This window comes from Panthera onca, chromosome D1 (genome assembly GCF_046562875.1).
Source record: "Panthera onca isolate mPanOnc1 chromosome D1, mPanOnc1 haplotype 2, whole genome shotgun sequence".
NCBI lineage: Eukaryota > Metazoa > Chordata > Mammalia > Carnivora > Felidae > Panthera > Panthera onca.
In genome coordinates, this window is record NC_138348.1 from 13,520,319 (window position 1) to 13,547,535 (window position 27,217).

Here is a 27,217-nt window from a genome sequence, read left to right on the forward strand (position 1 = left end):
AGTGTATCAACATCCCTGAAGTTTTCATTCTGTTCGTGGTGCTATACTAGTAAGAATTACTGGCGATGAACCACGGAAACAAGGGCTCATTAACTTAAACAGAAATGAATTTTCTGGGGTCTCTGCTAGTTCAGAAAGCTGGAGAATCAGCCTTGCACCCGAGTGAGCAATGCTAACCCCGGCCAAGGGCTTCCCTGTGTTCCGCCAGACAGAGGCCAAGGAGCTTGGATGTCTTGTCCCTCTTCTGGCTTCTGTGCAAGAGGTGGGACCCTTCCACCGACCCCCTTAGGATTCCCTCCACCAACCGAACGAGTAGACCGTCTGGATGTTGAGCCGACAAAGAGAAAGGTTCACTAGTTTCCTGCTCAATGGCAGCACGGGAGGGGTCATGACTCAAACAGGGCCCTCGAGTCTTCCAGAACCCGCGATCCAGGTGGGGAGGGACTGCTTCAGAACCAACCCACACCCAGGTCAGAGGGCAGGGCCAAGCCCACCCAGGGAGATACTTTGCGGGAACCAGAGAAAGTTCCACTGGAGAAGTGGCAGCGAGGCAACCAGGGGGATTTCGACGGGAGCCCAAGTGCAGGAGTCAGGGTAGAAAAAGAGGATTCGGGAAGAAGCAACGGCAGGAGTAAAGACCTGGACAAAAGTAAAACCAAGCAAATGGAACAGGGGAGCCTTTCCTGGTTCAGGAAATTTGTTTTGTAGCAGCATCTCAGTGCCTCAAAGATGATCTTTCAAAACAGCTGTTCCCCAACAACTACTTAGGGCTTGAAATAAAGGAAAACATTCCCACGCCAATTCCGCACTCAAAATAGAAGCTGAAGAGACACAGAAATCCGAGGCCACTATGACAGCCTGAGTCGAAGCTTTTTATGGAACAAAGCGCTCCGTGGGCCCCGAAGGCCTCCCTCCTCCTCCTCACAACACTGTGAGGTTGTTCCCCTGAGCGCCCACTGTCACTTGTTCCCCTGAGTGCCCACTGTCACTTGTTCCCCTGAGCGCCCACTGCCACTTGTTCCCCTGAGCGCCCACTGTCACTTGTTCCCCTGAGTGCCTTCCGTCAAGGCGGCCTGGAGGGAGCAAGGGCGAGCAGCCGTCTGGGGCCAGCGCCAGCCTCCAGTTCCTCTGCACCCTGCCAGCGTGCTCTTCCCAGGAAGGATGCGGTCCCCAAATAATGAAAGTCATCTCCGGCTTTTACTGAGCGCTTGCCAGGGCTAGAGCTGTGCCGAGAGCCTCGCTCAGGTGACAGCCTCTTTGGTAGGTGCTGCTCTCATCCCCATTTTACAGAGAAGGAAACTGAGGCGGAGAGCTATGGAGTCATGTGCCCACGATCACTTGGAGAGACCTGTCATCCTGCCTCTCACCGCACCGGAGAATGCTAACTGAAATCTCCGCGGCATGGGACACTTGTCAAAGGCTGAGGGAGGGGAGGGGCCCGGGAGGGGGAGGGGCGAGCTGAAGGTTGAATACTTGCAAGGTGCCAGATTCTGGGCTGAGTACTCTACACAGTGTAGAAAATACAAGCAAAACCTATGTAGTCGATATACTACAATGGGAATGATTTAATGCCACGGAACCGTGCATTTATATATGGTTAAAATGGTACATTCTATGTTATATATATTTTACCACAACAAAAACATCTATCGGGTAATATTATGTGGCAGGCTGTGCTCTGCCCGGGAGCCAGCGGCCCTGGGAGGCAGGCGGCATTTCCCATCCCCAGGGGGCAATGAAGAAGTGGAAATTCCCAGAGGTTCCCAGAAGAATGGAGGAGGCCCCTTGGTCAGGGTCCCCCAGCTGGGGCCCGCTTGCAGTTCTATTCTAGTCTGCTGTAGATAGTGGTATTAGCAGTGATATTGCGAGTTCTGTTAGTGTTACTTAGTATCATTCATTACTGATAGCATTATTAGAAGTGATATTAGTCCTAATGCTCTCAGTACTCACTACAGTGCCCCCCCTTAACCACTGCCTGGCTTCCCATGGTTTCAGTTATCCGTGGTCAGCCGTGATCGTGCAATAGATGATCCCTCTGACACATCATCCAAAGGTCAGTAGTACCTAACGCTGGGTCAGAACGTCTACACCAGTCACCTCCCTTCATCTCATCACGTAGGCATTTTATCATCCAATATCATCGCAAGAAGAAGGATGAGTACTGTAAAAGGAAGATATTTTTAGAGACCCTATTCTCATAGCAATATGCAGATGTTATTTTAATTGTGTTATTTTATTATTTGATTATTGTTCATCTCTTACTGTGCCTTGTTTACAAATCAAACCTTATCATACACGAGTATGTGCAGGAAAAACAGAGTATATACAGGATGAAGTATTATCTGAGGTCTCAGGCATCCAGTGGAGATCCTAGAACGTATCCCCTGCTGATAAGGGGGGACTGCTGCACTCAGCATAGATTTAGAAGCAGCCAGTGTGGTTTTGAGTCACAACTGTACCATCTATTAGCTGTGTGATCATGGGCAAGTTAATTGACTTCTCTGTGCCTGCCTGCTCATTCTTAAAAGAGGGGTAATAAGAGTGCCTCTTTCACAGGATCGTCATGTGGACTGAAATGAGATAGTTGGTCAAAAGTGCTTACAGCAGTGCCTGTAAAATAGCAGGTATGCAATAAAATATGATTGCTACTACTAAGTTCTGCCGGAGGGAAATTATCGCAAGGGGCTGTGCAACTGGCCTGAGGCCACATAACTAATGAAAGAGGAGAGTCTCACGCCTTTTCTGGCCACAGTGGAAGAAGGAGGATGTTCACGGGGACAACATGGTATTTCTCGCAGCCATCAGAAGACCATGACAGAGGGGATTTCTGGAAGAGATCTTAGATCAATGAAGGAAGGCTCAGATATCTTGCTGAGTAAGGAGCTCTCTGATAAATCTATAAAATTTAAATCTATATAGACAGTGTGTCCACAAAATGCATACACGGGAAAGACGAAAACCTACAGCCAAGTTCCCAGGATTCTCAGATCCCTGAAGTTCACCCCCCATCCAGGGGAGCCCTGTGATAACTCCTACCCTGGATGACCCAGCCCAAACCCCACACCCGGTTTGATTTAGAAAGAAATCTACCAGACAGGATAGGGCAGCAGTTCTCACTTCTGTTTGTGATTCATTGAGTCTGTTGTGCCATACAAGAATGTAACTTTGTAACAGCCTTCCCCAGAGATTTGGATTCAGGGAGACACCCTATTCTGAGAAGCAGGGGTTTATAGGACTCGCCCAAGGTCACTCAGGTAAAATGAGATCAGTGCGGAACTGGCCCTGAGAAATGACCCCACCTAAGGGGTCCTGACCCCATCCCATGGTCTCTCCACCTTCACACAGCCTAAAGATACTTTCAAATGAATTAAACTTTGAAAACTTTTCAAAACAGCTCTGCAAAGAAAAAAATTCTGCAGCGGAAAAGAAAACTAGAAGGGAATCCACCAAGATCTTAGTAGTGGGGGCTCTGAGAAAACGGGATGTAACCTTTTTGTTCCCTTTTACTTACTTTTAAATATTCTTCCAACTTTTGTACAGTAAATATGTATTCCATATGAGATCTTTGAAAGTAAATCTTCATTCAATATGTATATGTTCATATTTTGGTTTCCTGGGCAAATATTTCATTTAGAATATTAAGCCACTTAATTTATATTTATCCTTGCTTTTTACTTTTAAAAAATGAGGGATGGGTTGGGGAACTGAAATGAATTTACTTGAAAGTGAAGCATAACAAAGGTGGGATGGAAAACTCTAGGATTTGATTAGCAACTCCGTGAAGAAGTACAGATGCAGACCTACAAGTTTTAGACTTCTGTATTGAACTTGAAGAGAAAAAGAAATTAATAGTGCAGCCTTGGATGATTTAATAAAGCATGTGTTTTCAGATCTTTGGTGCTTTTATAAGAGTGCCATTAGGAAGAAGGTCAGGAAGACAGAAAAATGCCTGCATCCTGGGAGTGTGATAACAAAAGAATAATGAGCGAGCCCTACATCTGTCTAGCACTTACCAGTCCTCAAAGCCCATTTGTAATAATTAGCAATTGGAAAGAACCCAAATGGCCAACAATAGGGGAATGGCTAAATAAACAGTGGTCGATTAACTCAGATGGAATACTTCATAAAGAGAGACAATGGTGAACTCCCAGACTCCGCTGATTCTGGAAATGTCTGTGTGACCTCATGCTACCTAAGAAAAAAATGAAGCACAAAGTGGTGCCTTGGGACTCCAACAAGGCATTTTCAAAACCAATCACATTAGCTTCTCAGGCAAGATGGAGAAATGAGGGCTTCATTGTTGGAGAAAAGAACAAATGTCCAATTCCAGCTCCATCAGAAACTGGCTGAGTAGCCAGAGAGAGCTTAAAGGCGATCCCCTATTTGTGTAGATAATGCATTTCTGTCTCTAAAATGTTTTAAAAGCCTGCGTTGGGAAATTAACTTGCATGTCATGAAGAGGATTGTCTTCTCCAAAATGAAAAAAATATGTAAAATCTCAAATACATCTTGCCTTCTTGAGACAATCTTTCTGGCTTTTTTTCCAGCAATGCATATCATCTTTAATCCCACTCTTCTTTCCAGCTGAACCTGATAGCTGAAGGCTGAAGGTGAAAGTTCACTATTTTTGGCATCCCCAACCAATTTCATTTTAGTGTCAGTATGCATTGAGTACTAAATACTAAATTTATCGGGACGCCTGGGTGGCTCAGTCGGTTAAGCGTCCGACTTCAGCTCAGGTCACGATTTCACCCTCCATGAGTTCGAGCCCCACGTGGGGCTCGGTGCTCACAGCTCAGAGCCTGGAGTCTGCTTCGGATTCTGTGTCTTCCTCTCTCTCTGCCCCTCCCCACTCACACTCTGTCTCTATCAAAATATGACTAAAGGTTAAAAAAAGTTAAATACGAAGTTTATTATCAACAGCGTTAGAACCTAATTTTTTCAGGTTCCACACAAACCAGCAAACCATGAGTCAGGCATGAGGGTCTTGGCCTTGTCTATCTGGCATTTTTGCCTCTGAGATTCAGTGAAGAACAAATTCAAATAATGCAAGATCTTTTAGTACAATGCCTGACGCATAATTTGTCCTCAGTAGATGGTTACTAAATTTTATTTTGGATGATAGTTTGAAGATTAATGGCAAATAATGGTGCAGACAGAATACTATCTTAAAAATAGAACAGTGTTAGCCTAGAAGAAGGTCCCTGCTAACACACACCAGGGCTCCTGGCTTTGCTCACCATAAGATTTTTATCCCTGCATCAAGCGGTGATGTAAAGGTCAGACCATCAAATCTGTGAATGGCGAAAAGCCAAGAAGGGGAGCAAATATCTTGGATGATGGGACAAAAATCTAGACTAATTTTGCCAAGTTCTAAGGTATGGTTTATACATACCAAGGTGAAAGTTGATGATGGCAATGGAAGACCTTTCACTTACATTCAAAAAGACTAATTGCCCAAAAACAGGTTGGAGAAAAGAGAACTTACTCTGGCACGTGCAGAAAGGGTTTAGGGACTCTGACTAGCAGGAAGTCCGTTGTGAGTTACAATCTGACTCCACAGAGAGCTAATATGTACCTAGAGTGAGGGGCAAGGATGCTTTGAGAGTTTTGAGTTTAATTCTCTTAAACTTACTTTAAAAAGGAAATCAACAGAATAGGATTGTGTTTGGAAGAAAGTGACCAAGATAACCAATGACAGAGCTCATGGCTATATCATTTGCAGAATACTTGAAGTTTGTGGTAAAAAGAAAAAAATCTCGTGTGGGATATAATAACCTACTTCAAATACTACCAACTATGGAAGAAGAATTCACATTTACTCTATGGTCCATCGGGGTAGGATCAAAGATGAAGTGAAATGGCTCAATAGATCAGAACTTTCCAGAAATGAATCACATAGGCAGATAGTAAGTTTGCCTGCAATAGTGGTCTTTGAATGTAGACAGGAGAATCGCCAGCTGGAAAAGAAGTAGGAATTCCAGAAGGACACGGTGAGGGGAGGCAGGTGCCTTTAAAAAAATAACTTCTGGGGCACCTGAGTGGCTCATTCGTTTAAGCACCCAGTTTCAGCCCAGGTCACGATCTCATGGTTCATGAGTTCGAGCCCTGCATTGGGCTCTCTGCTGACAGCTCAGAGCCTGGAGCCTGCTTTGGATTCTGTGTCTCCCTCTCTCTCTGCCACACTCCCCACTTGCACTCTCTCTCTCTCTCAAAAATAAATAAACATTAAAAAAAAATAAATCTTGTTCTAATCTTGTGTCTAATGATGATTTGAATTTAAGTATGTGGAAATAAGTGTGTGTGTGTGTGTGTGTGTGTGTGTGTGTGTAAGGCTAAAACTGGAAGCAAATATAGAAAGATAAGAACAATTGACAGTTTAATGTGCATTAGGTTCCTGTTTCATTTATCCGTGCTCCATTCTTACGCCTTAAAAGAACTGTGTGTGTCTGCGTGTGTGTGATATGTGTGTGTGTCTGCGTGTGTGCAAATAATAACCTAGACCAAAGAAAATATAAATTAGAGAAGGTCAGTTCGAGAGCAAAAAGCAAAGAACTACATTAGGATGCAGGTCACTTAGGTTCTTTGCAGTCACTAATTAAATAATGAATTTGGCACTGAGCTTCCTGGTTGCCAAAGCAAAAAGGGGAAATGGAATCAGTCACGTGATTCTCAATGTTCACGAGAAGAAAACGTATCAGATCTTCAGGGCAAACAAAACTTCTCCCGGCAGTAAGCCCTGAAGGAAAAAGCTCCTGAGGGGGCACTGATTAATGTCAAATGCGGTATCCTTAACAAAATCCCTTCAGCAAACAGACTAATGTGAGCTTTAGTGCTTTTTTTGTCTGTTCCTAGAAGACCAAGAGTATGACTTAAGGGTACAATGCAGTAGAAACAATTCTCTGTGCACTTGGAAAACATAGTTTGAAGTTTTTTTTTACGATGGAGATAACCTAAAAATTAGCAGTATCTAAAATGTATTTAATATACAGGATGGATGGGGCGTGTGGGTAGCTCAGGTGGTTAAGCATCAGACTCATGATCTCAGCTCAGGTCTTGATCTCAGGGTCATGAGTTCAAGCCCTGTGCTGGACATGAAGCCTACTAAAAAATGATAGATGACTAGCTTTCAGGCAGTCCTTTATATGCATTACTTCTCTAAACCATTTAGAAGTTTGAACTTATTCTTTGTGATAAGGGGCTAATCCTCTTTAAGTTTATAAGCAACCCCCCCTTTTTAAAAATTATTTTCCTTTAATGCACAGCATATTACACAGGGCCCCTGTCTTCTGCTGGGGATGTTTACTGTTTCCATACTCTCACCTACAGCAGGAGACATCATGGAACAGGGACCAGAAAAAACAAATGAGGGAAATGGAACCAAATGAAAGTAGTAGGAAAGGGAGGGAAGTTTCTACCACAAATGTATTTATTTTTTAAATTTTTTAAGGTCTATTTTTGAGAGAGAAACAGAGAGTGAGCAGGGGAGGGGCAGAGAGAGAGGAAGACACAGAATCTGAAGCAGGCTCCAGGCTCTGAGCTGTCAGCACAGAGCCCGACGCGGGGCTCGAACCCACAGACCGCAAGATCATGACCTGAGCTGAAGTCGGCAGCTTAACCAACTGAGTGACCCAGAAGCCCCTACAACAAACAAATTGATTGAGATTTGCGCTTAGGATGAGAGGGTTTCCTCTGGGAAGTACGTCTAATCTATGAATCCAGTCCTTTGAATCTTGCAACAGACCCCTGACAAGCAGAAATCTTAGGAAAGTCCTCAGTCCTTGCTCATTTCCTGGGACTGGCGCTTAACCCCACGGCCACCTGGTCTGTGCCTCCTGTACCAGTTTCTTATCCACACAGGATGCTCAAGCCAGCTTCTCTTCCCCACCCAGGCCCTTGTCTGTGTCTGTCCACCTGTTCTCTCCACCGACCTCTCCTCTGTTCCATTCCTGATCTAACTCATATGTCACCAACACCATGAGGACTTTCCTGACCCGTCTCAAGCCAGAAATCACGTCGTTTCTCTCTCTTTCTCTCTCCCTCCCTCCGTCTCTCTCTCCAGTGCTTCCCAGAACACTCTCTGTCCCCCTCTGCCACTTGCCACCATCCGCCTTGCGTGGCAGTCGTTTGTATGTCTGCAGAGAAAGCTGTCTTCATGCGTCCATAGCAGGCACTGACTGCATGTGGGCCTCGCTCACGATAGCTACTCAGTGCACGTTTGAAAAAGGAGGTTAAGTTCTGTCTGAGGAATGGCCGGGGACGTTCCTGTTTGCCGTCCAAGAGGTAAACTTAAAAACAAAACAAATCACAAAAGGCAAAGTACAGAATACTATAATGGTGCCACATCATTCACTGAGGAGGGAAAAAATGAAATTTTGTACACATACATACAATCGCACATAAATAGAAAAGTTCCGGAAGAATAGAGGTTCTATATGGCCTATACGTCCATGGGGTCAGGTAGCGAAGCAACGTAACAGGGCAGTTCCTGTTAGGAATTCCAGGAGGAAAGGAGAGAGAAAAACGGTCCGAAAAAATATTCGTGGAAATAGTGTGCAAACTCCCCAGGGCATGTCAAAAGGAGAAGCACAAAGGTACTCACACCTAAACACATCGTACTCAGATGACCAAACGCCAGAGACAGAGAAAGTCTTGAAATCAACAGAAGTGATTTACCTCATCACTTACAAAGGAAAAACAATTTGATTAATGATGGGTTTCCCATCAGGAACAATGGAGGCCAAAAGGTAGCGGAAAGACATATTCAAGATACTAAAAGAAAAGAACAACAAACCTGTGACCAGTAATTATGTAATCCTGTAAACAGCTTCCATTATTGAAGGAGAAATAAAGACATTTCCAGAAAAATAAAGACTGAGAGAACTCATTGCTAGCAGATCCTTCTTACAAGAAATATTAAAGGTTGTCCTTTGGGTGAAAAGAAAGGACACCATACTGTGAATTAGCATCTGCAAATAATAATAATAATAATAATAATAATAATAATAATAATAAAACAAAGAGCATGAAAAACTGTAACTACGTGGACAAATATAAAAAAATAGTCTACATATATTTTTCTCTTTTCTTTTAATTTCTTTAAAAGGCATAAAATTATGTAAATAAATAATTACGTTAACAACTAATAATGAATCCAACACTGAGATGTTGGATTGTAACACATCTAAATGTCATATATATGACGATTATAGCACAAAGGAGGAGAAGTATAGGGAGTTACATGGAAGAAAATGTATTACATTTTACCCAAATTAAGTTAGTATTAATCTTGAATTAGCCACTAAGAAAGTAACTTTAAAAACATAGCTAAAAAAAATCAACCAACAACTTCCAGTTAGGAAACAGATTATTGACAGGCCAGTAAAACAGCAAAATACAACTATCTGCTAGCTATAAGATGCCTTTGAAATACAGGCACATACTGTTTTAGAAGAGAAGGATGAAAAAGAGACACAATGAGGACACTAATACAACAAAATCTTCTGAGATGATATTAATGTCACAAGACATAAATCAGAGTATTACCAGTTTTCCCATAGGGTGGTAAGAGCCCAGCATTAAAGGCAGTGATATCTGCGTCCAGCCCTGCCAAGCTTCAGACATTGGGCAAACAGGTGATAGTAAGAGCTTCAGCAAAGCAAACACTCTATGTGAATCATCTCTTATCCGTGCCAAGCCCTATAAGAACAATATTATTATTATTATTACTATTATCCCCCCTTTTTCCACCGTATAACAGCCTGGTACACAATAGATACAAAATTCACTATAGTAACAGTAATATTATTATTCGTATTTGTTTAAGAAATTCTTACCATGTGCAAAGCACTGTCCTAGGCTCTAAGGATATAGTGATAACTAAGACTAACGTCCCTAGTCTCATAGAGTTTATGTCTAGTGGAATGGAAACAGCCAGAGTAAAACGTGACTACAATAATTAATCAGATAGCGATAAGTAGAATGCAAAGTAGAACAACACAGGGGCGCGTGGGTGGCTCAGTCGGGTGAGCATCCGACTTGGGCTCAGGTCATGATCTCCTGGTTTGTGAGTTGGAGCCCCGTGTCGGGTTCTGTGCTGGCAGCTCAGATCCTGGTGCCTGCTTTGGATTCTATGTCTCTCCATCTCTCGGCCCCTCCCCTGCTCATGCTCTGTCTCTCTGTCTCTCAATAATAAATAAACGTTAAAAAAAATTAAAAAAAATAACTTTAAAGTAGAACAATATAATAGAATGGTTGGGTGAGTATCATTCAGATTGAGGAAATCATACTTAAGCTAAACTTGAAATTATAATTAAAGATATGAAGATCAGAAGAATACTATTGTGGGTAGAGGTTGCAGTGCAAAGACCCTGGGGCAGGAACAAGTTTAGTATATTAAGAGAAGGTCACTGTGGCTGAAGATGTGGTATGAGCACCAGGAGGAGTAGTATGATATGTGATTGGAGAGGTTAAGTGTGCAAAGCTCTGTAAACCAGAATAAGAGGTTATGTATTATTCTACGTGATAGGAGATGTTTGAAGGGTTTCATGTCAGTTAGTGATATAAAGTGATGTACATTGAAAAAAAATTTTTTTTAATGTTTATTTATTTTTGAGAGAGATAGAGAGAGTGAAGGCAGGGGAGGGGAAGAGAGAGAGAAGGAGACACAGAATCTGAAGCAGGCTGCAGGCTCTGAGCTGTCAGCACAGAGCCCGATACAGGGCTCAAACTCTCGAACGATGAGATCATGACCTGAGCTGAAGTCTGGCGCTTACCTGACTGAGCCACCCAGGCACCCCATGATGCACATTTTTAAATAACATTGTCTGTCGTCTCAGAGAGGAGAACAGAGTGCAGGGAAGCAAGAACAGATGCAAGGAGATCATTCGGGACTCATTGCAGCAGTCCAGGAAAGAGGAGGGCAGGGTTGGTGAAGGGAAGTGGACAAATTTGAATGGATTTGGAGGTAGAGCTCATTTGGTGATGGGCTGGATTAGGATGGGGGAAGGGAGGGAGAGGAATCAAGGATGAGACTCAAGTTTGGAGCTTGAACAACTGGGTGGATGGCAGTGTTGTCTACCAAGAAGAGGAAGACGGGAATAACAGAACCGCTCAGGGTAATGACAGAGAGGCGGGGTGGAGGGGTGGAATCAGGGGTCCTACTTTAGCTATGGTGCATTTGAGAGACCTAACAGGCTTCTTTAACTATTTACATCCAGGCAACAATATAAGCATGAGCAAGACAGCGTTCCCATCTTCCAGGAATTCACAAGCCTACTGGGGAGAAGAATGGATACATTAGAATTAAGAGAACTGCAGGTGCTTTTTGGAAAAGATAACACAAAAGCCTGGGGGAAAGAGGGATAGGACCTACCAGGGCCACAGGGCATGGACATGTGGGGAGGTCCTACAGAGTAACAAGTTCTGAGTTCAAATCGTAAGCATGGATGAACTTGAACAAGCAGACTGGAGTGTGGATAGACTGCAGCAGAGGGAGGGAACTTACATTTGAGTTTTTCTAGAAGTGAACCGCGCTCAAGGAAGGCTGAGCAAACAGGTGCTATTAGGGTTTAGTGTGTGTTAGGGGAGGATGATGGAAGACCCTGGAAGAGTAGGTTGGAACTGAATCAGGAAAGATTTGGAAGGCAGACTGGAGCCATGGCTTTCTCTTGGGGCCTTGACTGGATGGGGAGATAGAGAGACTTTTAAGCAGAAAAGTGACCTGCTTAGAGATATGCATTAAGGCCACACTGGTGACGGTGTTTGAAAAGTGAGGGTGATGATGGATGGCAGAGATGGGGACGGGCAGGAAGAAACAGAGCAGGAGCCCAGTTCCAAGACTATCTTATAGTTCAGGCGATGGTACTACATAGGAGACCATCATGGTCAGGCCACTGAGGATTCCTACAGATCCAGCCACAAAGAAAAACGTAAACTGTATTAAGAAGGTGTCTGTGCATGCAAGAGAAAGCCGAGGGGGAATATCACAGAGAAAATGATTGATGATACTTGGACCACAGAAGGGCAAGCAAAAAGTCAATGTCATATGGGTCATGCTGCTTAGAAGAGCCATGACATAAGGCCCTGTAACCAGCGGCACACAGACCTGTTGGGACACAATGAGTGCCTACAACAGGGGCTTACCGATGGCCAAATACCGTCATATGCCATGGGAGCCAGGAGGAAACATTCAGCTACTACAAAAAGACCAAAGAGCCACAGCTGTGCAGCAGAAGCTGTGAAAAAGACGCCTTTTTTTTCTCTGCGAAGGTATCACAGAGCACCTTGGGGGCAATGGGGGAAGAGGAACAAATATCCACAAAGGACAAGCAGCTGAGAAAAAAGTAAGTAGGGGTGTAGTCTAGGATCAATGCGTATGAGAGTGAGTATCCCCAAGTTACCCCTCAGTGTGATGAAATAGGCAGAAGCATGACAAAGAAGACAAATCGGCTGATGAAGAGAGTTTGTGAGACCCAATAGAAGAAATTCAGCCTCTTCACAAGAATATATATATATATACATATATATATATATATACATATATATATATGTATATATATATATTCATAAAATTATGTTGTATGCCTTGGACATACAATGTGATATGTCAGTTGTATACCAACAAAATGATAAAAAAGTGAATTATTCAGGAAGTATGTAGCCGTAGCACTCTTTAATACTACCTTCGTATTTGGAGTAGATGATTTACAAAGGCCTTTCACATCCACGATCCTCTCTGCTCATATAGTAGCTTACTGAGATTTTGTCACTATAATTCTATGATTGCGCGTGTGAAATGCAGAATGCATTGCAATTCTTTATTAAAGAGCATCAGTTATGCTATTGTGATTTATTGGTTTTTGTGTCATAGGCAGGGTGTGAATTCTATTCGTATGGTTGTTCAGCCTGGCACACATGAGGCATCAGTGCCCATGAGCTCGTAACTTGGGTCACACTTTTATTTTCTTCGGGTACAATATTCTTTCAACTATACTTCTGTGTTTCATTTTCTGGACTGTAGCAACAAATCTAAGAAATGACGGGATAAACCATGTTTTGGTGCAACTCTGAGACTCACTGAGAGCCACACTCTGTCTTTCTTTGAAGGGTTTCCTTGAAATGCATTTATTTTAGTCCCCTGACTTTGAAAGATGTCAGTCGTTTCTAAGGCCCTAAAATATTTTGGCTTGTCTTGCTTGCTTTTCACTATGCTTTAGCCCAGTTTTTGTGTCTGTGTTGGGTAATGACGTGGTCAAAATGCTATTTAATAAAGAGGAAATGGGAGTCAAAGAACACTACAGTCAATAATTAAGCAATTTTTTACATATGTCTCTTATGCACCTGCATTTTACTGGGTACTATTCACGTTGACAGAGGCAAAGTCCACGTGGAGATTACAGGCTAGTATAGTGGCAAGAAAAGCAAAAAGATTAAAAAACATTTCCAGGGCGCCTGGGTGGCTCAGTCGGTTGAGCGTCCGACTTCGGCTCAGGTCATGATCTCGCGGTTCGTGGGTTCGAGCCCCACGTTGGGCTCTGTGATGACAGCTCGGAGCCTGGAATCTGCTTTGGATTCTGTGTACCCACCTCTCTCTGCCCCTCCCCCACTCATGCTCTGTCTTGCTCTGTCTCTCAAAAATAAATGAATGTTTAAAAAAATTAAAAACAAAAATAAATAAAAAACGTTTCCATATCCATCCATGATGATTTCTGTGGCAAACGTAAGGAAGGAATTAAGAGAGGGTGTAAAGGAGCATATTTTAGCAAGGGTAGTAAAAGAAAGCCTCTTTAAATAGAATAGAGGTTGGGAAAGATGAAAAAATTTGTTTTTATACATGGCTTTCCATGGAGTCTAGAGGTCACTCTTTGGATCATAAAAGGAGAAAGGGCCCCACACAGTAGTAACAGAGGCTTCTGGGTATTCTAGCACACAAGGAGAGTTTGCAAGCTCATTGATCCTGACCCTCAGGATACCTTTTTCATTCCTTTATATGATGTAGGATTTGGGAATGTAATGCTTTTTCGGGGAGAAGTGATCTATTTATTTATTTTTTAAAGTTTCTTTATTTTGAGAGATAGACAGTGTTTGAGTGCGAGCAGGGGAGGCACAGAGAGAGAGGGAGAGAGAGAATCCCAAGCAGACTCCCTGCTGTCACTGTGGAGACCATCGCAGGGCTCAGTCTCAGAAATGCTGAGGTCGTGATCTGAGTGGAAATCAAGAGTCAGATGCTTAACCGACTGAGCCACGCAGGTGCCTTGGGAAAAGTGATTTATTATAGGCTTTGAGTGCCGACAAAAGTGATCACTTTGGAGAATAGATTAAAATAGGTATCTTTCACCAGGGGACTCTTTGCTGCATAGATTTGTAAGATCTTCTGGGCACTTTATGCTGGATTGATGATGGTCTATTTCACCCCAGTCACCCCAGACCTTCCTGTGCCATGAAAACAGGACCATACAAAAATCTGAGCAGATTGTCATGGTACCTCATGGTAGTACAATCTGATTGCTTTTTTGGGGGGGAGGGGAGAGCACACCGCTCAGGCCACAGTCCCCTTCAGTGGTGTGTGCACCATCCAGAAACTTCCTCCGTGGAACTTCTTCAGTCATTCTTGGGGTCTTATGTGGCTGTTCCATTTTCCGTTTCCTCATCCTAGGGCAGTGTTGCAGGTCAGTCTTTACTTCCTTTGAGTCTCTGCTCAAATGTCATGTCATCAAACAGGCCATCGGGACCTCTTTACGTAAAATAATTCTCTGCTCCTCCCATATCTCAACCGCTTACCTTTTCTGCATTATTTTTTTTCAAGGTACTTAAAAGCACCTGAATATTATTTACCTACTTGTTTGCTTATTGTGTGTCTCTCCCTGTAGACGATGATATTCATGAGAGAAGGATGCTCATGGCCATCACTTTATGCCTGACGCCCCAGCCTGGCACATAGTAGGTGCTCAGTGTATGGTTGTTGATCGAATGACAAATATATGGTCAATACTATATTCTTTTATTCAGTGAATATTATATGTTGACAGACATAGGTTCAGCGATCAACTCTGGTTGTGTTTCTTTCCACGGATTATGGCTTATATGCAAATGACAAAATGCATCAGAATTGAATAACACACACATGCACATAAATAAATGTATGACTTTACATGGAGCATGCATGCAATAGTAATAAGAATAAGAATAAGAACTTATTCTATTTATATTTACAGTAGTACCTGATATCATTTTAGAGGTATAATATCTCAATTACAGATAGAAGTCTTGGAAGCATTATAACTGACTTCCCACAGCAAGTTATAGGCGTACAACCTCAAGTTAAACTATTTCTCTTGGATATTGAGTTGTAAGGAGAATGACACAATGCCAGATAAACGGCTGGAGGACATTCACGTCAACCATGGTCCCCTGAGTAGACCTACGGTCTCTGCTACCAGGACACCCAGAGCTGTCCAGGTTTTTGTCCAGGTGATGTTCAGATCTACCTGATATACTTCTGGTGAATTTCCTAAGTCTCTTGCTTGCAGCTGAAACTCTGATATATTATTTAATTTTTCTTTGACAACAAAGTATTCAATAGTTATTATTCTTTTCTGTAATAATTTCTTCAATCAAATCTAAGCTTAGCATGAGTGATTTAGCATACCTCAGGAGAAGGGATTGGATAGATTAAGTTGGTGTTTTATTTCTATTTAAATATTAGTTGAGGCACTCAGTCATGCTTAAATGATTCTGTTTTGAGAACCAGCATAATTCCACTTGTGGAATAGTCCTGATAACAAATACCATTGATTGAACTTCCACAGTGTAAGAGGATGCATACTATGTGCTTTCCAGAATTGTCACCTCTGATGTCTCTGTTATTATAGATATGCACTCAAGTAAAATACGGCTGTTTCCATTATTTTAAAGATGAACTTGCTCTGGTAGTCAGTTTCTACTGCTGCATAACAAATGGCCACAAAGCTGGTAAGTCCTAACCACACAAATGTACCGCCTCTCATTTTCCCTGGGCCTCGTTTCCGGGTCCATGGTGGTCTGATTCTCTGATCAGGGTCTCACAAAGCTGAAATCAACATGTTGGCAGGGCCTGGCTCCTTTCTGGAGGCTGTGGGGAAGACTTGTTTCCAAGCTCACTGATGTGTTTGAGAAAATTCAGTCCTTGTGGTTGTAGGACTGTGGTGCCTGGTTCCCCAGGGGCTGTCGGCCAGGAGCCTCTCTCAGCTCCTTAGGACTGCCTGCCTTCCTTCTGCGGTCCCTCCAGCTTCAGACCAGCAGTGACTCATCTAGCCCTTCCCACATTTCCAGCCTCTCTGACTCTTCTGCTCTCAGCTGGAGAAAGCTTGGGACCCACCGGCTCATCTAGGGTCATGTCTCTTTGAAGGCTAACTGTGTCTCATAGTGTAACATAATCATATGAGTGGTATTTCATCATATGCAGAGACTCCAGGGATCAGGACAAAGATTATGGATCTTTAGAGGATCATTTTGGAAATTCTGCCACCCACAACGATATTCTCAAAATAAAAGCCTATCCCGAAGAACGGTATTCTGCAAGGGGAAGAACTGACATTGAAGCTTGTCCTTGTTGATTTGTGGTGTGTGTGTGTGTGTGTGTGTATGTATTTTTTCCCCTGGGCCCTCCGTTGTGTTATTTTTTTTTGTTTTTATGCTAATATAATTTGAAAGCACACATTAGTACAGAATATTCTTTAATAATAAGACTCTTTGATACATTTGCTGAGGATCCATGCTATGTGTTTTGCAAATATTTCATTGAATACAGTTTCCATTTGTGGTATGAGTTACTTGCTTCATCTTATAGCTGGAGAATTGGAGGCTTCAGGGAGCCTGAACCACACGCTTCAGATCAAGGCATCTTCTAAATGATGCAGGTACTGCTGGACCGCATTCTGAATCCCCCAAGCTCCGGTCTTGTCACACAGTCAGAGGAAGGCCATTATTGGCACAAGGCTTACCATTCTTTATCCCCCTCAGTATTTCTCTGGGTTCGTGTTTGCTTATTCCAGACAAAAATAACAACAGCATGATGTGGAGAGTTATTATTTAGGAAGACAATCCTGGTAAGTTCTGTAAAATGATATAACTAAAAATAATTTGATGTAAAACCGCCAAAGCAATCGCTTGTGCTTCTCCATGCAGTGCACTTTGGGAAAACAGTGTTTGCATTGATTCCGAGGAACACCTGGCATTAATTTTCGTGTGTTTTCATTTTGAAATCAGTATTTCAAATTACTCTTTGAGTAAATTAGCTTGACTACAAGGTTCTTCCGGTGGAAAGAGCATCCTCCTTTTCTCAACAACTCAGAAAATAGAGGTATATGCTTAGTAGGACTTTTGATGATGTCAGTTCAAGCCATTAAGATATGACCCTTGACCCATTAGAGTGTTTATTAGTGAAGGGGAATCATGCATGAACAAAGAACGATATATGGTGGCATTTCTTTCTTTTTTCTTTAAATTCAAGTTAGATAGCATATAGTTTTGTCTTGGCTTCAGGAGTAGAACCCAGTGATTCATCTCTTACATATGACACAAAGTGACAGAAGAGAGGCAAAAGATACTGTTAACATTCAAAAAGAGTGAGTATTTTTGTCTGAAATGGATCAAGGAAGGCTTCCTGGATGAGGTTATAATTAAGCAATACCTTGCAGAACAGATGGGATTTTGACTTCCAGTATTTAGGTATGTGAGAAGGGAAAGTCAGGAGGGTTGTAAGAAAGTGGGTGCCTGTGGGTCTGTGTGGGAACCGTAAATCAGTGAGTCTGTTGGAATCTTATAATGCTCCTATAATGAGAAAGGAAGCTGTCAATGTAGGTCCTGCAACACTGAAGAAGCTATGTTAAAGTGAATCCAGACTTAAATCATGCTGAGATATTGCTGTGACTCTGAAGTTTATATGGAAATGCAAAGGGCCCAGAATATCTCATTTAATCTTGAAAAACACAAGCCATGGGCGCCTGGGTGGCTCAGTCGGTTAAACGTCCGACTTCAACTCAGGTCACGATCTCGCCGTCGGTGAGTTCAAGCCCCGCGTCGGGCTCTGGGCTGATGGCTCAGAGACTGAAGCCTGCTTCTGATTCTGTGTCTCCTCTCTCTCTCTGCTCTTCCCCCGTTCATGCTCTGTCTCTCTCCGTCTCAAAATTAAATAAACATTAAAAAAAAAAAAAGAAAAAAACAAGCCAGGTGGAAGGTCTCCCTCTACTTAACAAAACTATAGTAATTAAGGCAGGATCAAGAATAGACTAATGGCCCAGTGGAACAGAGTGGAGTGTCCAAGTATATTAATGAATGCATGCTAATACCTTTATTGTTAAAGAATATACAGATCTAATATATGGATGCTTCGTTTATGACAAGGGTGACACAGTAAAGTATTGGGGAAAGAAAAGATTGAGAAAAAATGGCGTTTAATCCATTGGATGTCCAGATGGGAAGAAAAGTGGAATTTTACCCCCATCTCACAACACACGTTAAGATTAATTACAGAATATTTGGAGATTGAAATGTGAAAGGCAAAGAATTAGGGGATGTAGAAGATATTGGAGAATATCTTCATGATGTATAGTAGAAAATTAAAAAAAAAAGTAGGCTGCAAAAATGCTAAACATGAAGAAAAATATTGATTTCCTGAACTATATTAAAATGAAGACTTAGGTTTTACTCTTAAGAGCATAAACCTGGAAGCCACAGCAAGGGAAATTGTTACTTATAAGGCATATAGGTGACATATCTGAAGAACATGAATAACTATATAACTTTTTTTTAAGTTTATTTAATTTTGAGAGATAGAGACAGAGCATGAGGAGGGGAGGGGCAGAGAGAGAGGGAGACACAGGATCCGAAGCAGGCTCCAGGCTCCGAGCTGTCAGCACAGAGCCGGAAGCCGTGCTCGAACCCACAGACCGTGAGATCATGACCTGAGCTGAAGTTGGACGCTTAACCGACTGAGCCACCCAGCGCCCCTCTTTATTCATTTTCAACTTTATTTATTTTGAGAGAGAGAGCAAGTGAGGGAGGGGCAGAGAGAGAAAGGAAGAGAGAGAGAGAGAGAGAGAGAGAGAGCATGAGCAGAGGAGGAGCAGAGAGGGAGCCACAGGATCCGAAGCAGGCTCCAGGCTCTGAGCTGTCAGCACAGAGCCCCACGCGGGGCTCAGACTCATGAACTGTGAGATCATGACCTGAGCTGAAGGTGGATGCTTAACCGACTGAGCCACCCAGGTGCCCCAATAACTATTGTAATTTTTAAAGAAAGACAATCCAGTGATGAAATGCAGGCAAGACATTTCAAAAGCCAGTTCATAAAAGTGGTTATGGAAATGGCTTGGAAAGCTTGCAGAATTGTTGCATCTCTCTAGAAATGGCAGCTAAAGGCACAATGAGATACCATTATACACACACCATCATAAAATGGCTAATAGCCACTTTCATACACTGCTAATGGAAGTGTAGGCAGTGGGTTTTGGAAGACTTCTTTGATTATCGGTCCTCAGGAACATATACGCGCCCAATAACAAAGAAATTTCCCTCCCAGGTATATCCCCAAGAGAAATGCATGCTCATGAACACCAAAACACACGGCATTCACTGGATGCCCATTGGAGAAAAAAAAAATCACAAAGCTAAAAACTGGGAAAAATTCAAATGTCCAACAACAAAGCAATTGATAAATCATTTGTGGAATACTAACAGAATGGAATGCGGGCATCCATAAATACATGAACTAGAGATTTATTCAACAAAAGATGAATTTCACAAATATAAAATGGATGGGGAGGTTCTATTTCCTGACTTGGGTGGTGGCTTGCATGCCTGTGCTCACATTGCAATAATTCAGTGAGCAGTACGCATAAGGCTTTTGCACTTTTCTGTGTGTTATTCATCAATATAAGTTGAAAAAATGTAGTATCAGGCTTGCATTTTTCGGTGAAATCGATCTCAATTTCTCATTGCATATGGTGGAGATACTTCACACATTATGATTCTCAGTGAGTTCCCTATGAGTATCAGGAAAGGAAGATGGAATATCACAGTGCCAAGTAAGCTGTCCTGGGGGCTGATCTTCAACGGTAACAATCTCTAGCTGAACAGTTGCAGAAATTCCGTGGTGCTTCTTATGGGGGAAAACTCAGCAGTTGTTACAACACCGTACTGAAGTTTACTCATTAAATGTTTGTTGTTGATGTTGTTGTTGTTGTTGTTGTTGTTGAAGAAGGAGGTAAGAAATTAAGACTTGACTCAAGTCAAGCACAGAGAGCAAATAAGGGGATCCCAGTGGATTTTTTAGAGCTTAAGGATAGTAATAACATTTTAATTTAATTCCCTCTTAACAAAATTCCCAAGGTATGGTATGTATTGGGACATAAGTTTTTCCAGAACAACAACAACAACAAAGTGAGGTAACTAATTCTGGAAACTTCCAACCAAGTGAAAAGACAATGTGCTTTGGAGTGGAATCTTACCAGTTCCTTGGGAAGGAAACTTAAGAATAAAGCCAAGTGATTCCAAGAAAGTCTGCCCTCTTCTCTGTGTGGAGGCGCAGATGAAGGTGGGAAGAAAGAACACAGGCTGAAAAAGAGTACAATTTATGCTCCGTTTTAATTTCAATCCTCGGAAGAAGAAAGGAGCTCCTTGGAATGTAAGTTTAAAGCATTCTTAAAAATCCATCTCTGTCCCTCCGTTTACTCTTCAAGAAGCTCAAAATAAAAAGACTGATGGGAAAACAAAAAGGACTGACATCTAAGATGTGTTTCTTCAGTACATAGAAAAATACCCACTTTCAGACCATAATTGGTTAGAATGTTGCAGCAAACCTAACATGCAATAATGTGAAATTTGCTAAGATGCACGAAGAGATTATAGTCAAGTGAAATCCCTCTTCAGATTCACTGGCTGCCCAGAACAGGGAGAGAGAGGCAGGGCCACCCTCTCTAGGTGTGGTGCCATCTGTGTGGAATGCGCGTTATAAGCATCACGCTCCAAGCAGGGGGTACAAATGGGAGCACAGGTGCAGATGTCTGAGAGCGCTTGTACTTGAGCAAACCTGGACTCTTTACAGGATTTCCTGGGACCTCCTTACTCTCCTTGTAATCAACAGCTCTTTCACTGATAAATTTGCATATGCGTTTTGTCTGATTCTGCAGCCCTCAAACAACATGTAGGACTGGGTTGAGACTTTGAGACATCCGAGTTTCCCTCTTGGAAGAGTGACATCTTTGAAAGGGTGGATACTCTGTATTCAGATAGGGCAGTGTCTTAATCGCAGATAACTCTTTGGAGATACCTGCCCTTCAGGTATCACCTTCTACATTTGGCAGCCTTGATTGTTTGCTCTTTACATTTTTTTTTTAATTTTTATTTATTTTTGAGAGGGAGAGACACAGAGTTTGAGGAGGGGAGGGAATTCCAAGCAGGCTTCAGGCTCTGAGCTGTCAGCACAGAGCCCGAGGAGGGGCTTGAACTCACGAACTGTGAAATCATAACCTGAGCTGCAGTTGGATGCCTAACTGCCTAACTGAATGAGCAACTGAGCCACCCAGGCGCCCCTGATTGTTTGCTCTTTAAAATGGAGATAGCAAAATGTTTCTTACCCAAGCTTGGGTGGAAGTCAAATTGGCTGTCATTTGCAGAGCACCTGGGGCTGAATCTGTAAGTCTTGCATACTCTGAAAATGCTTGTCCCTTGTCCCCTCTCCATTGTCACCTTAAAGGTGTTGTCCCACACAGCCAATCACGGATTTAGAACCGCAGGGTGGAAATTGATTGTATCTTTGCCACCATCTTTGTGGTCCTGGGTCAGACATCTTGGAGCCTCAGTTTTCTTATTTATAAAGGGTGAGGTTGGGGCTAGAGTTCTCTCCGCTTCTCAGAATTTCAGAAATCTCGAACTTCAAATGCATGGCCTGTATTTTTGTTACTCACTTTCTCGCACCTAGGCTTTGTATATTTCTTGCCTGTTTTTCTCCCAATCGATTGTAGCTATTTTTTTTTCTTCTCACTTTTTCTTTTTAAATGTTGAAATACTTTAAGGAATTGCTTTAGATTACTTTTTTTGGGGGGGGGGTTTGCTTTAGATTATTATTTATTTATTTATGTCGAGGGGGGAGAGGCAGAGAGAGAAGAAGAAAGAGAATCCAAAGAAAGGTCCACTCTGAGCCCCAAAGCAGGGTTCAATCCCACGAACCATGAGATCATGACCTGAGCCAATCAGGAGTCGCATAGTTAACCGGATGAGCCACAGAGGCGCCCCTAGATTGTTTTTAATTACAAAAGTAATGCAAGTGTATTGCCTCCTTGTAATAAAATATTAAACTTGCAGATAAATCTAGGGACCCCTTTGATTTCCTACCTACATACCAGTTCACTGTTCCTCTCTTTTCAGAGGTAATGAGTACTCCTTTGCTGCATTGTCTTTCCAGACTCTTTTGCTTTTTCAATCTTTTCAAGTTTATTTATTTTTCTTGAGAGAGAGAGAGAGTAGGAGGCTCAGAGAGAGAGGGAGTTTTGCACTGGCAGTGGGGCTCAATCCCACAACCATGAGATCATGACCTGAGCCAAAATCAAGAGCTGGACCCTCCACCAACTAACCCACCCAGGCACCCCTTATATATTTATTTAATTTTAATTTTGATTTATTTTTTTTTTTTTAGAGAGGGAGAGAGCATATGCCCTTGAGAAAGGGAGGGGCAGAGGAGGAGAGAGAGAGAGAGAGAGAGAGAGAGAAAATCCCAAGCAGGCTCTATGCCCACCTCCCCTCTGGTAATCTATTATTTAATTTTTAAATGTCTCTACAATATTCCCCAGAATGAAATACCAAAGTTTATTTACTGTTATGCTTTTTGGAGAATATTTATGTGGATTCCGTTTTTTTATCATTTGAAGCAATAGTAAAGTGGACATCATTGTTTTTCCATTCTGTGTTTCTTCAGGGTAGATAAAAGTAATGGAATTTCTGAATCATCAGGTAATCACTTTTCAAAAAAAAAAAAATTCAAGAGATAGTAAAAAATTGCCTTCTGGAGGCCCCACCCCTGCAAAAGCCAGTGATCTCCAGTGATCACCAGTTTCTCTCCCTGCTTTCTCAGTATATTTTCTCACTTCTTAATATCTTGTCAACTTGAAGGGTGAAATAGTATATGATTATTGTTTCAATTTGGTTTCTGTGATTACTGGGGATATTAAAGGGATATTAAACATCTTTTCATATTTATTGGGACTGGGAGTGACCTCTCTGTATCTTTTGCCAATGACTACAATGAATACTTGCTATCTTAGTGGATACTTTGTGGTAGCTCTTTGTGTGATCTGACTTTAGTCTTCTGTAACATATGTTTCAGTAGTTCTCCAGTCTGTATGTCTTAATTTTACCTAGAGTGTATGTTGGCATTTGTTTACTTAAAATTATTATGCCGTGAAGCTTTCAACCTTTTCTTTAGGTGATTTTCATGTTCTGTTTAAGAAGTCCATCCCTACAACAAATCATAATGCTATTCTTTAGTGTTTTACTGTTGTGTGTGTGTTTTTTTTTTATTATTTTTTTAACGTTTATTTATTTTTGAGACAGAGAGAGACAGAGCATGAGCAGGGGAGGGGCAGAGAGAGAGGGAGACACAGAATCTGAAATGGGCTCCAGGCTCTGAGCTGTCAGCACAGAGCCCGACGCGGGGCTCGAACTCACGGACCGTGAGATCATGACCTGAGCCGAAATCGGACGCTTAACCGACTGAGCCACCCAGGTGCCCCGACTGTTGTATGTTTATAATAGAATTTTTCTTTTCAGTTTAATGATGTGGGTGGAATTTGAATATGATCTATTTTTTGAAATGGCCATCCAAATATTGTAATTAATCTTTACTTTCCTGATTGAAAGAAAGTGTTTATTCATACTAAATTGGCATATACGTCTTGGTCTGCCTACGGTTTTTCTGTCTCCTGCCTATTTTAGTAATCATACCTTACTGGTTAAGCATGATGGCTTTATTTATGTGTTGATATCTGGAATAGCACATCCCGTTTCTTTGATTTTCTTTTTTGAAATGTCCTTTGCTCCTTTGAACGTTTTTCTCCTCCATGAATTTAAACATCTGATTTTTTTCATTAAAAATTATATTTTAATTTAACTTTTCCAATTGGTTGGAACTGCATGAAATTTACCAAATAACCTGGCAGGTGTCCTAGCCTCATCAGCCTTAAACAGCCAGGATCAGGTTTGTAGTCTGATCCAACCAGCTTTTGACCCACTGCAATGAGGGAGACCAGAACCATGGATGTCTCATTAAACACACAAACAAACAAACAAAAAAAAACTAGAGCTATTATAGGATTTTGAGAAGTGGGGAGTTTTGGTGAAATTTCAATCAAGGAAAATTGCAATGAGCTCAAAGCAAAGCAAGGCTGTGTGGAAAGGGGCCAACATCACAGCATCAGAACAGTCTGACCCACAAAGGTAGCACAGGGTCCTGTTTCCATGGAAACTACAAAGGTAAACTAGGTGTAGAGTGTTGTATCCAGACATCCCTCATGTGGAGTTTTGTACTCGTGTTGGGGACTGGGACTGCTTTGCTCTGTCAGACTGACTTAGATATTCCAGACCAGAGTGGGGTGTTTCGTCTTGCTGATGTGATTTCAGACAAAAATCGTAGACAGTCTGTTTTTTCAGAAAGTAAAGTTTATCACTGAGCAATAAAGTATTTGTCACTACCTCCCCACCCCCCCACCCACCCAAATGTTGTTAGGACACTTTCCAGCTGCAGCATATCTGTGGGAGAAATATCATTTTCTGTTCCCTTCATAGTTGATATATTTGTGTGTGCTATTCTAACCTGAAGAATGGCCACTCAGAGTCTTACTGTCCCTGTTAAAGCTAATTTTTACTATCTCAGGAGGAAATGAATCTTAATAAACACATAAAAATACAGTAAATGTGTTTTTTTGACTGATCTAGGCAGTTCTTCCCTTGTACAGTAAAGTTAAATAATTTATATTTTTCTTCATATGGATCTTGAATGGTTTTTGTTAGGCTTATTTACAGTTATTTTATCAATTTGTATTGACGAATATAAGTTTTTCCATTATAATTCATAGGTAATTATTATTGACTTTTTTACACCAATCTTCTGCTACTTTGAATTCTTTCATTTTTTTCTAAAAAAATTATCTTTATTGGTTGACTATTTTACACTTTCTATGTGGATGACTATTTTGCTTGCAAATAGTGACAGTATTTTCTTATCTCTGTTTTCTAGAATTCTTACACCTTCTTTCTTTTTTTATAGTTTAGTATTTTGGATGTACCCTTCACTATACTGTTAAATAGCACACATTGTGAAAATATATAGTTTCTGGTTATAGTATTAATATTCGCAGTGCTTACCTTACACACATATATTCTCTGGAAGCTAGAGGAAGATCCTTTTTACCAAGTCAAGTAATTCCTTTTTTTTCCAGTTTGGAAAGTTTTTCTTTGTTTTCTTTTTTTTTTCTTTTCTTTCATTTTCTTTCCTTTTTTTCCTTTCCTTTCCTTTCCTTTCCTTTCCTTTCTTTTTCTTTTCTTTCCTTTCCTTTTCTTTCATTTTCTTTCTTTTCTTTTCCTTTCCTTTCTCTTCTTTTCTTTCTCCTTACTTCCTCCCTCCCATCCTTCCATCCTTCCTCCCTCCCTTCCTCCTTCCTCTTTCTTTCTTTCTTTCTTTCTTTCTTTCTTTCTTCTCTCTCTTTCTTTCTTGCCACATTTTATCAGCTTCTTTAAAGAATTCTTTCGAAATAATTATAATGCATTGTCTTTTAATATGTAAGTGTGGTGAGTAATTTTACAGATTTTCTAATGGTGACCCAATTCTTAGTTCTAATTTTTTCTTTAAAATGTTTAAACCATATTGCTGTTAAGAGTAAGAACCTTACTATGTTTGCTTGGTAGCTTTTAGTTTAGTCTCTTTTTATACCAATGCTCCCAAATTGGACCTGTAGTTTCTCTTCTTGTGTATAATGTTATGCTTTTAAATAATTTAAAGTTGTATGCATTATTAACGTTCTGTTTTTCTCACTCTAGAGAACAACACAACCAATGGCTGATGGGAACGATACAAGAATCACAGAATTTATATTCATAGGTTTGAAATATCATCCTCGGATGCAAGTCTTCCTTTTCTTGCTATTTCTACTTTTTTACCTTGTTACCATCACAGGAAACTTGGGTATGATTATTCTCATCCAGATAGATCCCCGCCTTCACATGCCCATGTACTTTTTTCTCAGTCACCTGTCTTTTGTGGACATCTGCTTTTCATCAGTAGTGGGTCCCAAGATGCTCACTGACTTCTTCACTGAGAGGAAGGCCATCTCCTTCCTGGGCTGTGCCTTGCAGCAATGGTTCTTTGGGTTCTTTGTGGCCATTGAGTGCCTTCTCCTGGCGTCCATGGCTTATGACCGCTATGTGGCCATCTGTAACCCATTATTGTATTCTGTCGCCATGTCACAGAGACTCTGTGTACAGTTGGTGGTTGGACCCTATACTATTGGCTTCCTGAGCACCATGACTCACACAACGGCTGCTTTCTGACTTCCCTTTTGTCGCTCCAACATTATCAATCATTTCTTTTGTGACATGTCCCCCCTTCTTTCTCTGGTATGTGCTGACACCCGGATCAATAAACTGTTGGTTTTCATTGTGGCTGGAGCTGTACTGGTTGTCAGTAGCCTAACCATTATAATCTCCTATTTTTACATCCTTACTGCCATCCTGAGGATCCGCTCTGGCGATGGGAGGCTCAAAGCCTTTTCCACCTGCTCCTCCCATCTCACTGCAGTGTCCATCTTATATGGGACTCTCTTCTTTATCTATGTGCGGCCAGGTGCAATCTTTTCTCTGGACATCAATAAAGTGGTGTCGGTGTTCTACACAGCAGTGATCCCCATGTTGAATCCTCTCATCTACAGCTTGAGAAATAAAGAAGTGAAAGCTGCCATGTGCAGAACGATCGTCAGGGGGAAGTTTTGCATAAGAAGTTAAATTCCTGTCTGGAATACAAAATAGATAAAGGGCAAAGCTTCTAGACATGGTTAGTCTACCTGGTCATCATCCAAAGATGCTAAACAAACGTGCAGACTTTGGAGTATGGCATCCTTGAAACGTTCAATATGACTTTTATTTTAAAAACTGTTTTTAAAGCTCCATTTCAATCGTGTGCCTGTGGATGATA

The 27,217-nt window shown here is 41.6% G+C and overlaps 1 protein-coding gene and 1 pseudogene across 1 annotated transcript; one reads left to right on the forward strand and one right to left on the reverse strand.

Annotated features, from left to right (window-relative positions):
• Positions 1-340: 340 nt before the first annotated feature.
• On the forward strand, positions 341-27,027 carry LOC132662550 (olfactory receptor 5G9). The gene is given in 2 exon segments (XM_078434066.2): positions 341-1,260; positions 26,068-27,027. A coding segment is annotated over 1 exon segment (945 nt). The 5' UTR covers positions 341-1,260; positions 26,068-26,082.
• LOC132660698 (olfactory receptor 5G3-like) lies at positions 1,647-14,651 on the reverse strand (annotated as a pseudogene).
• Positions 27,028-27,217: the final 190 nt, after the last annotated feature.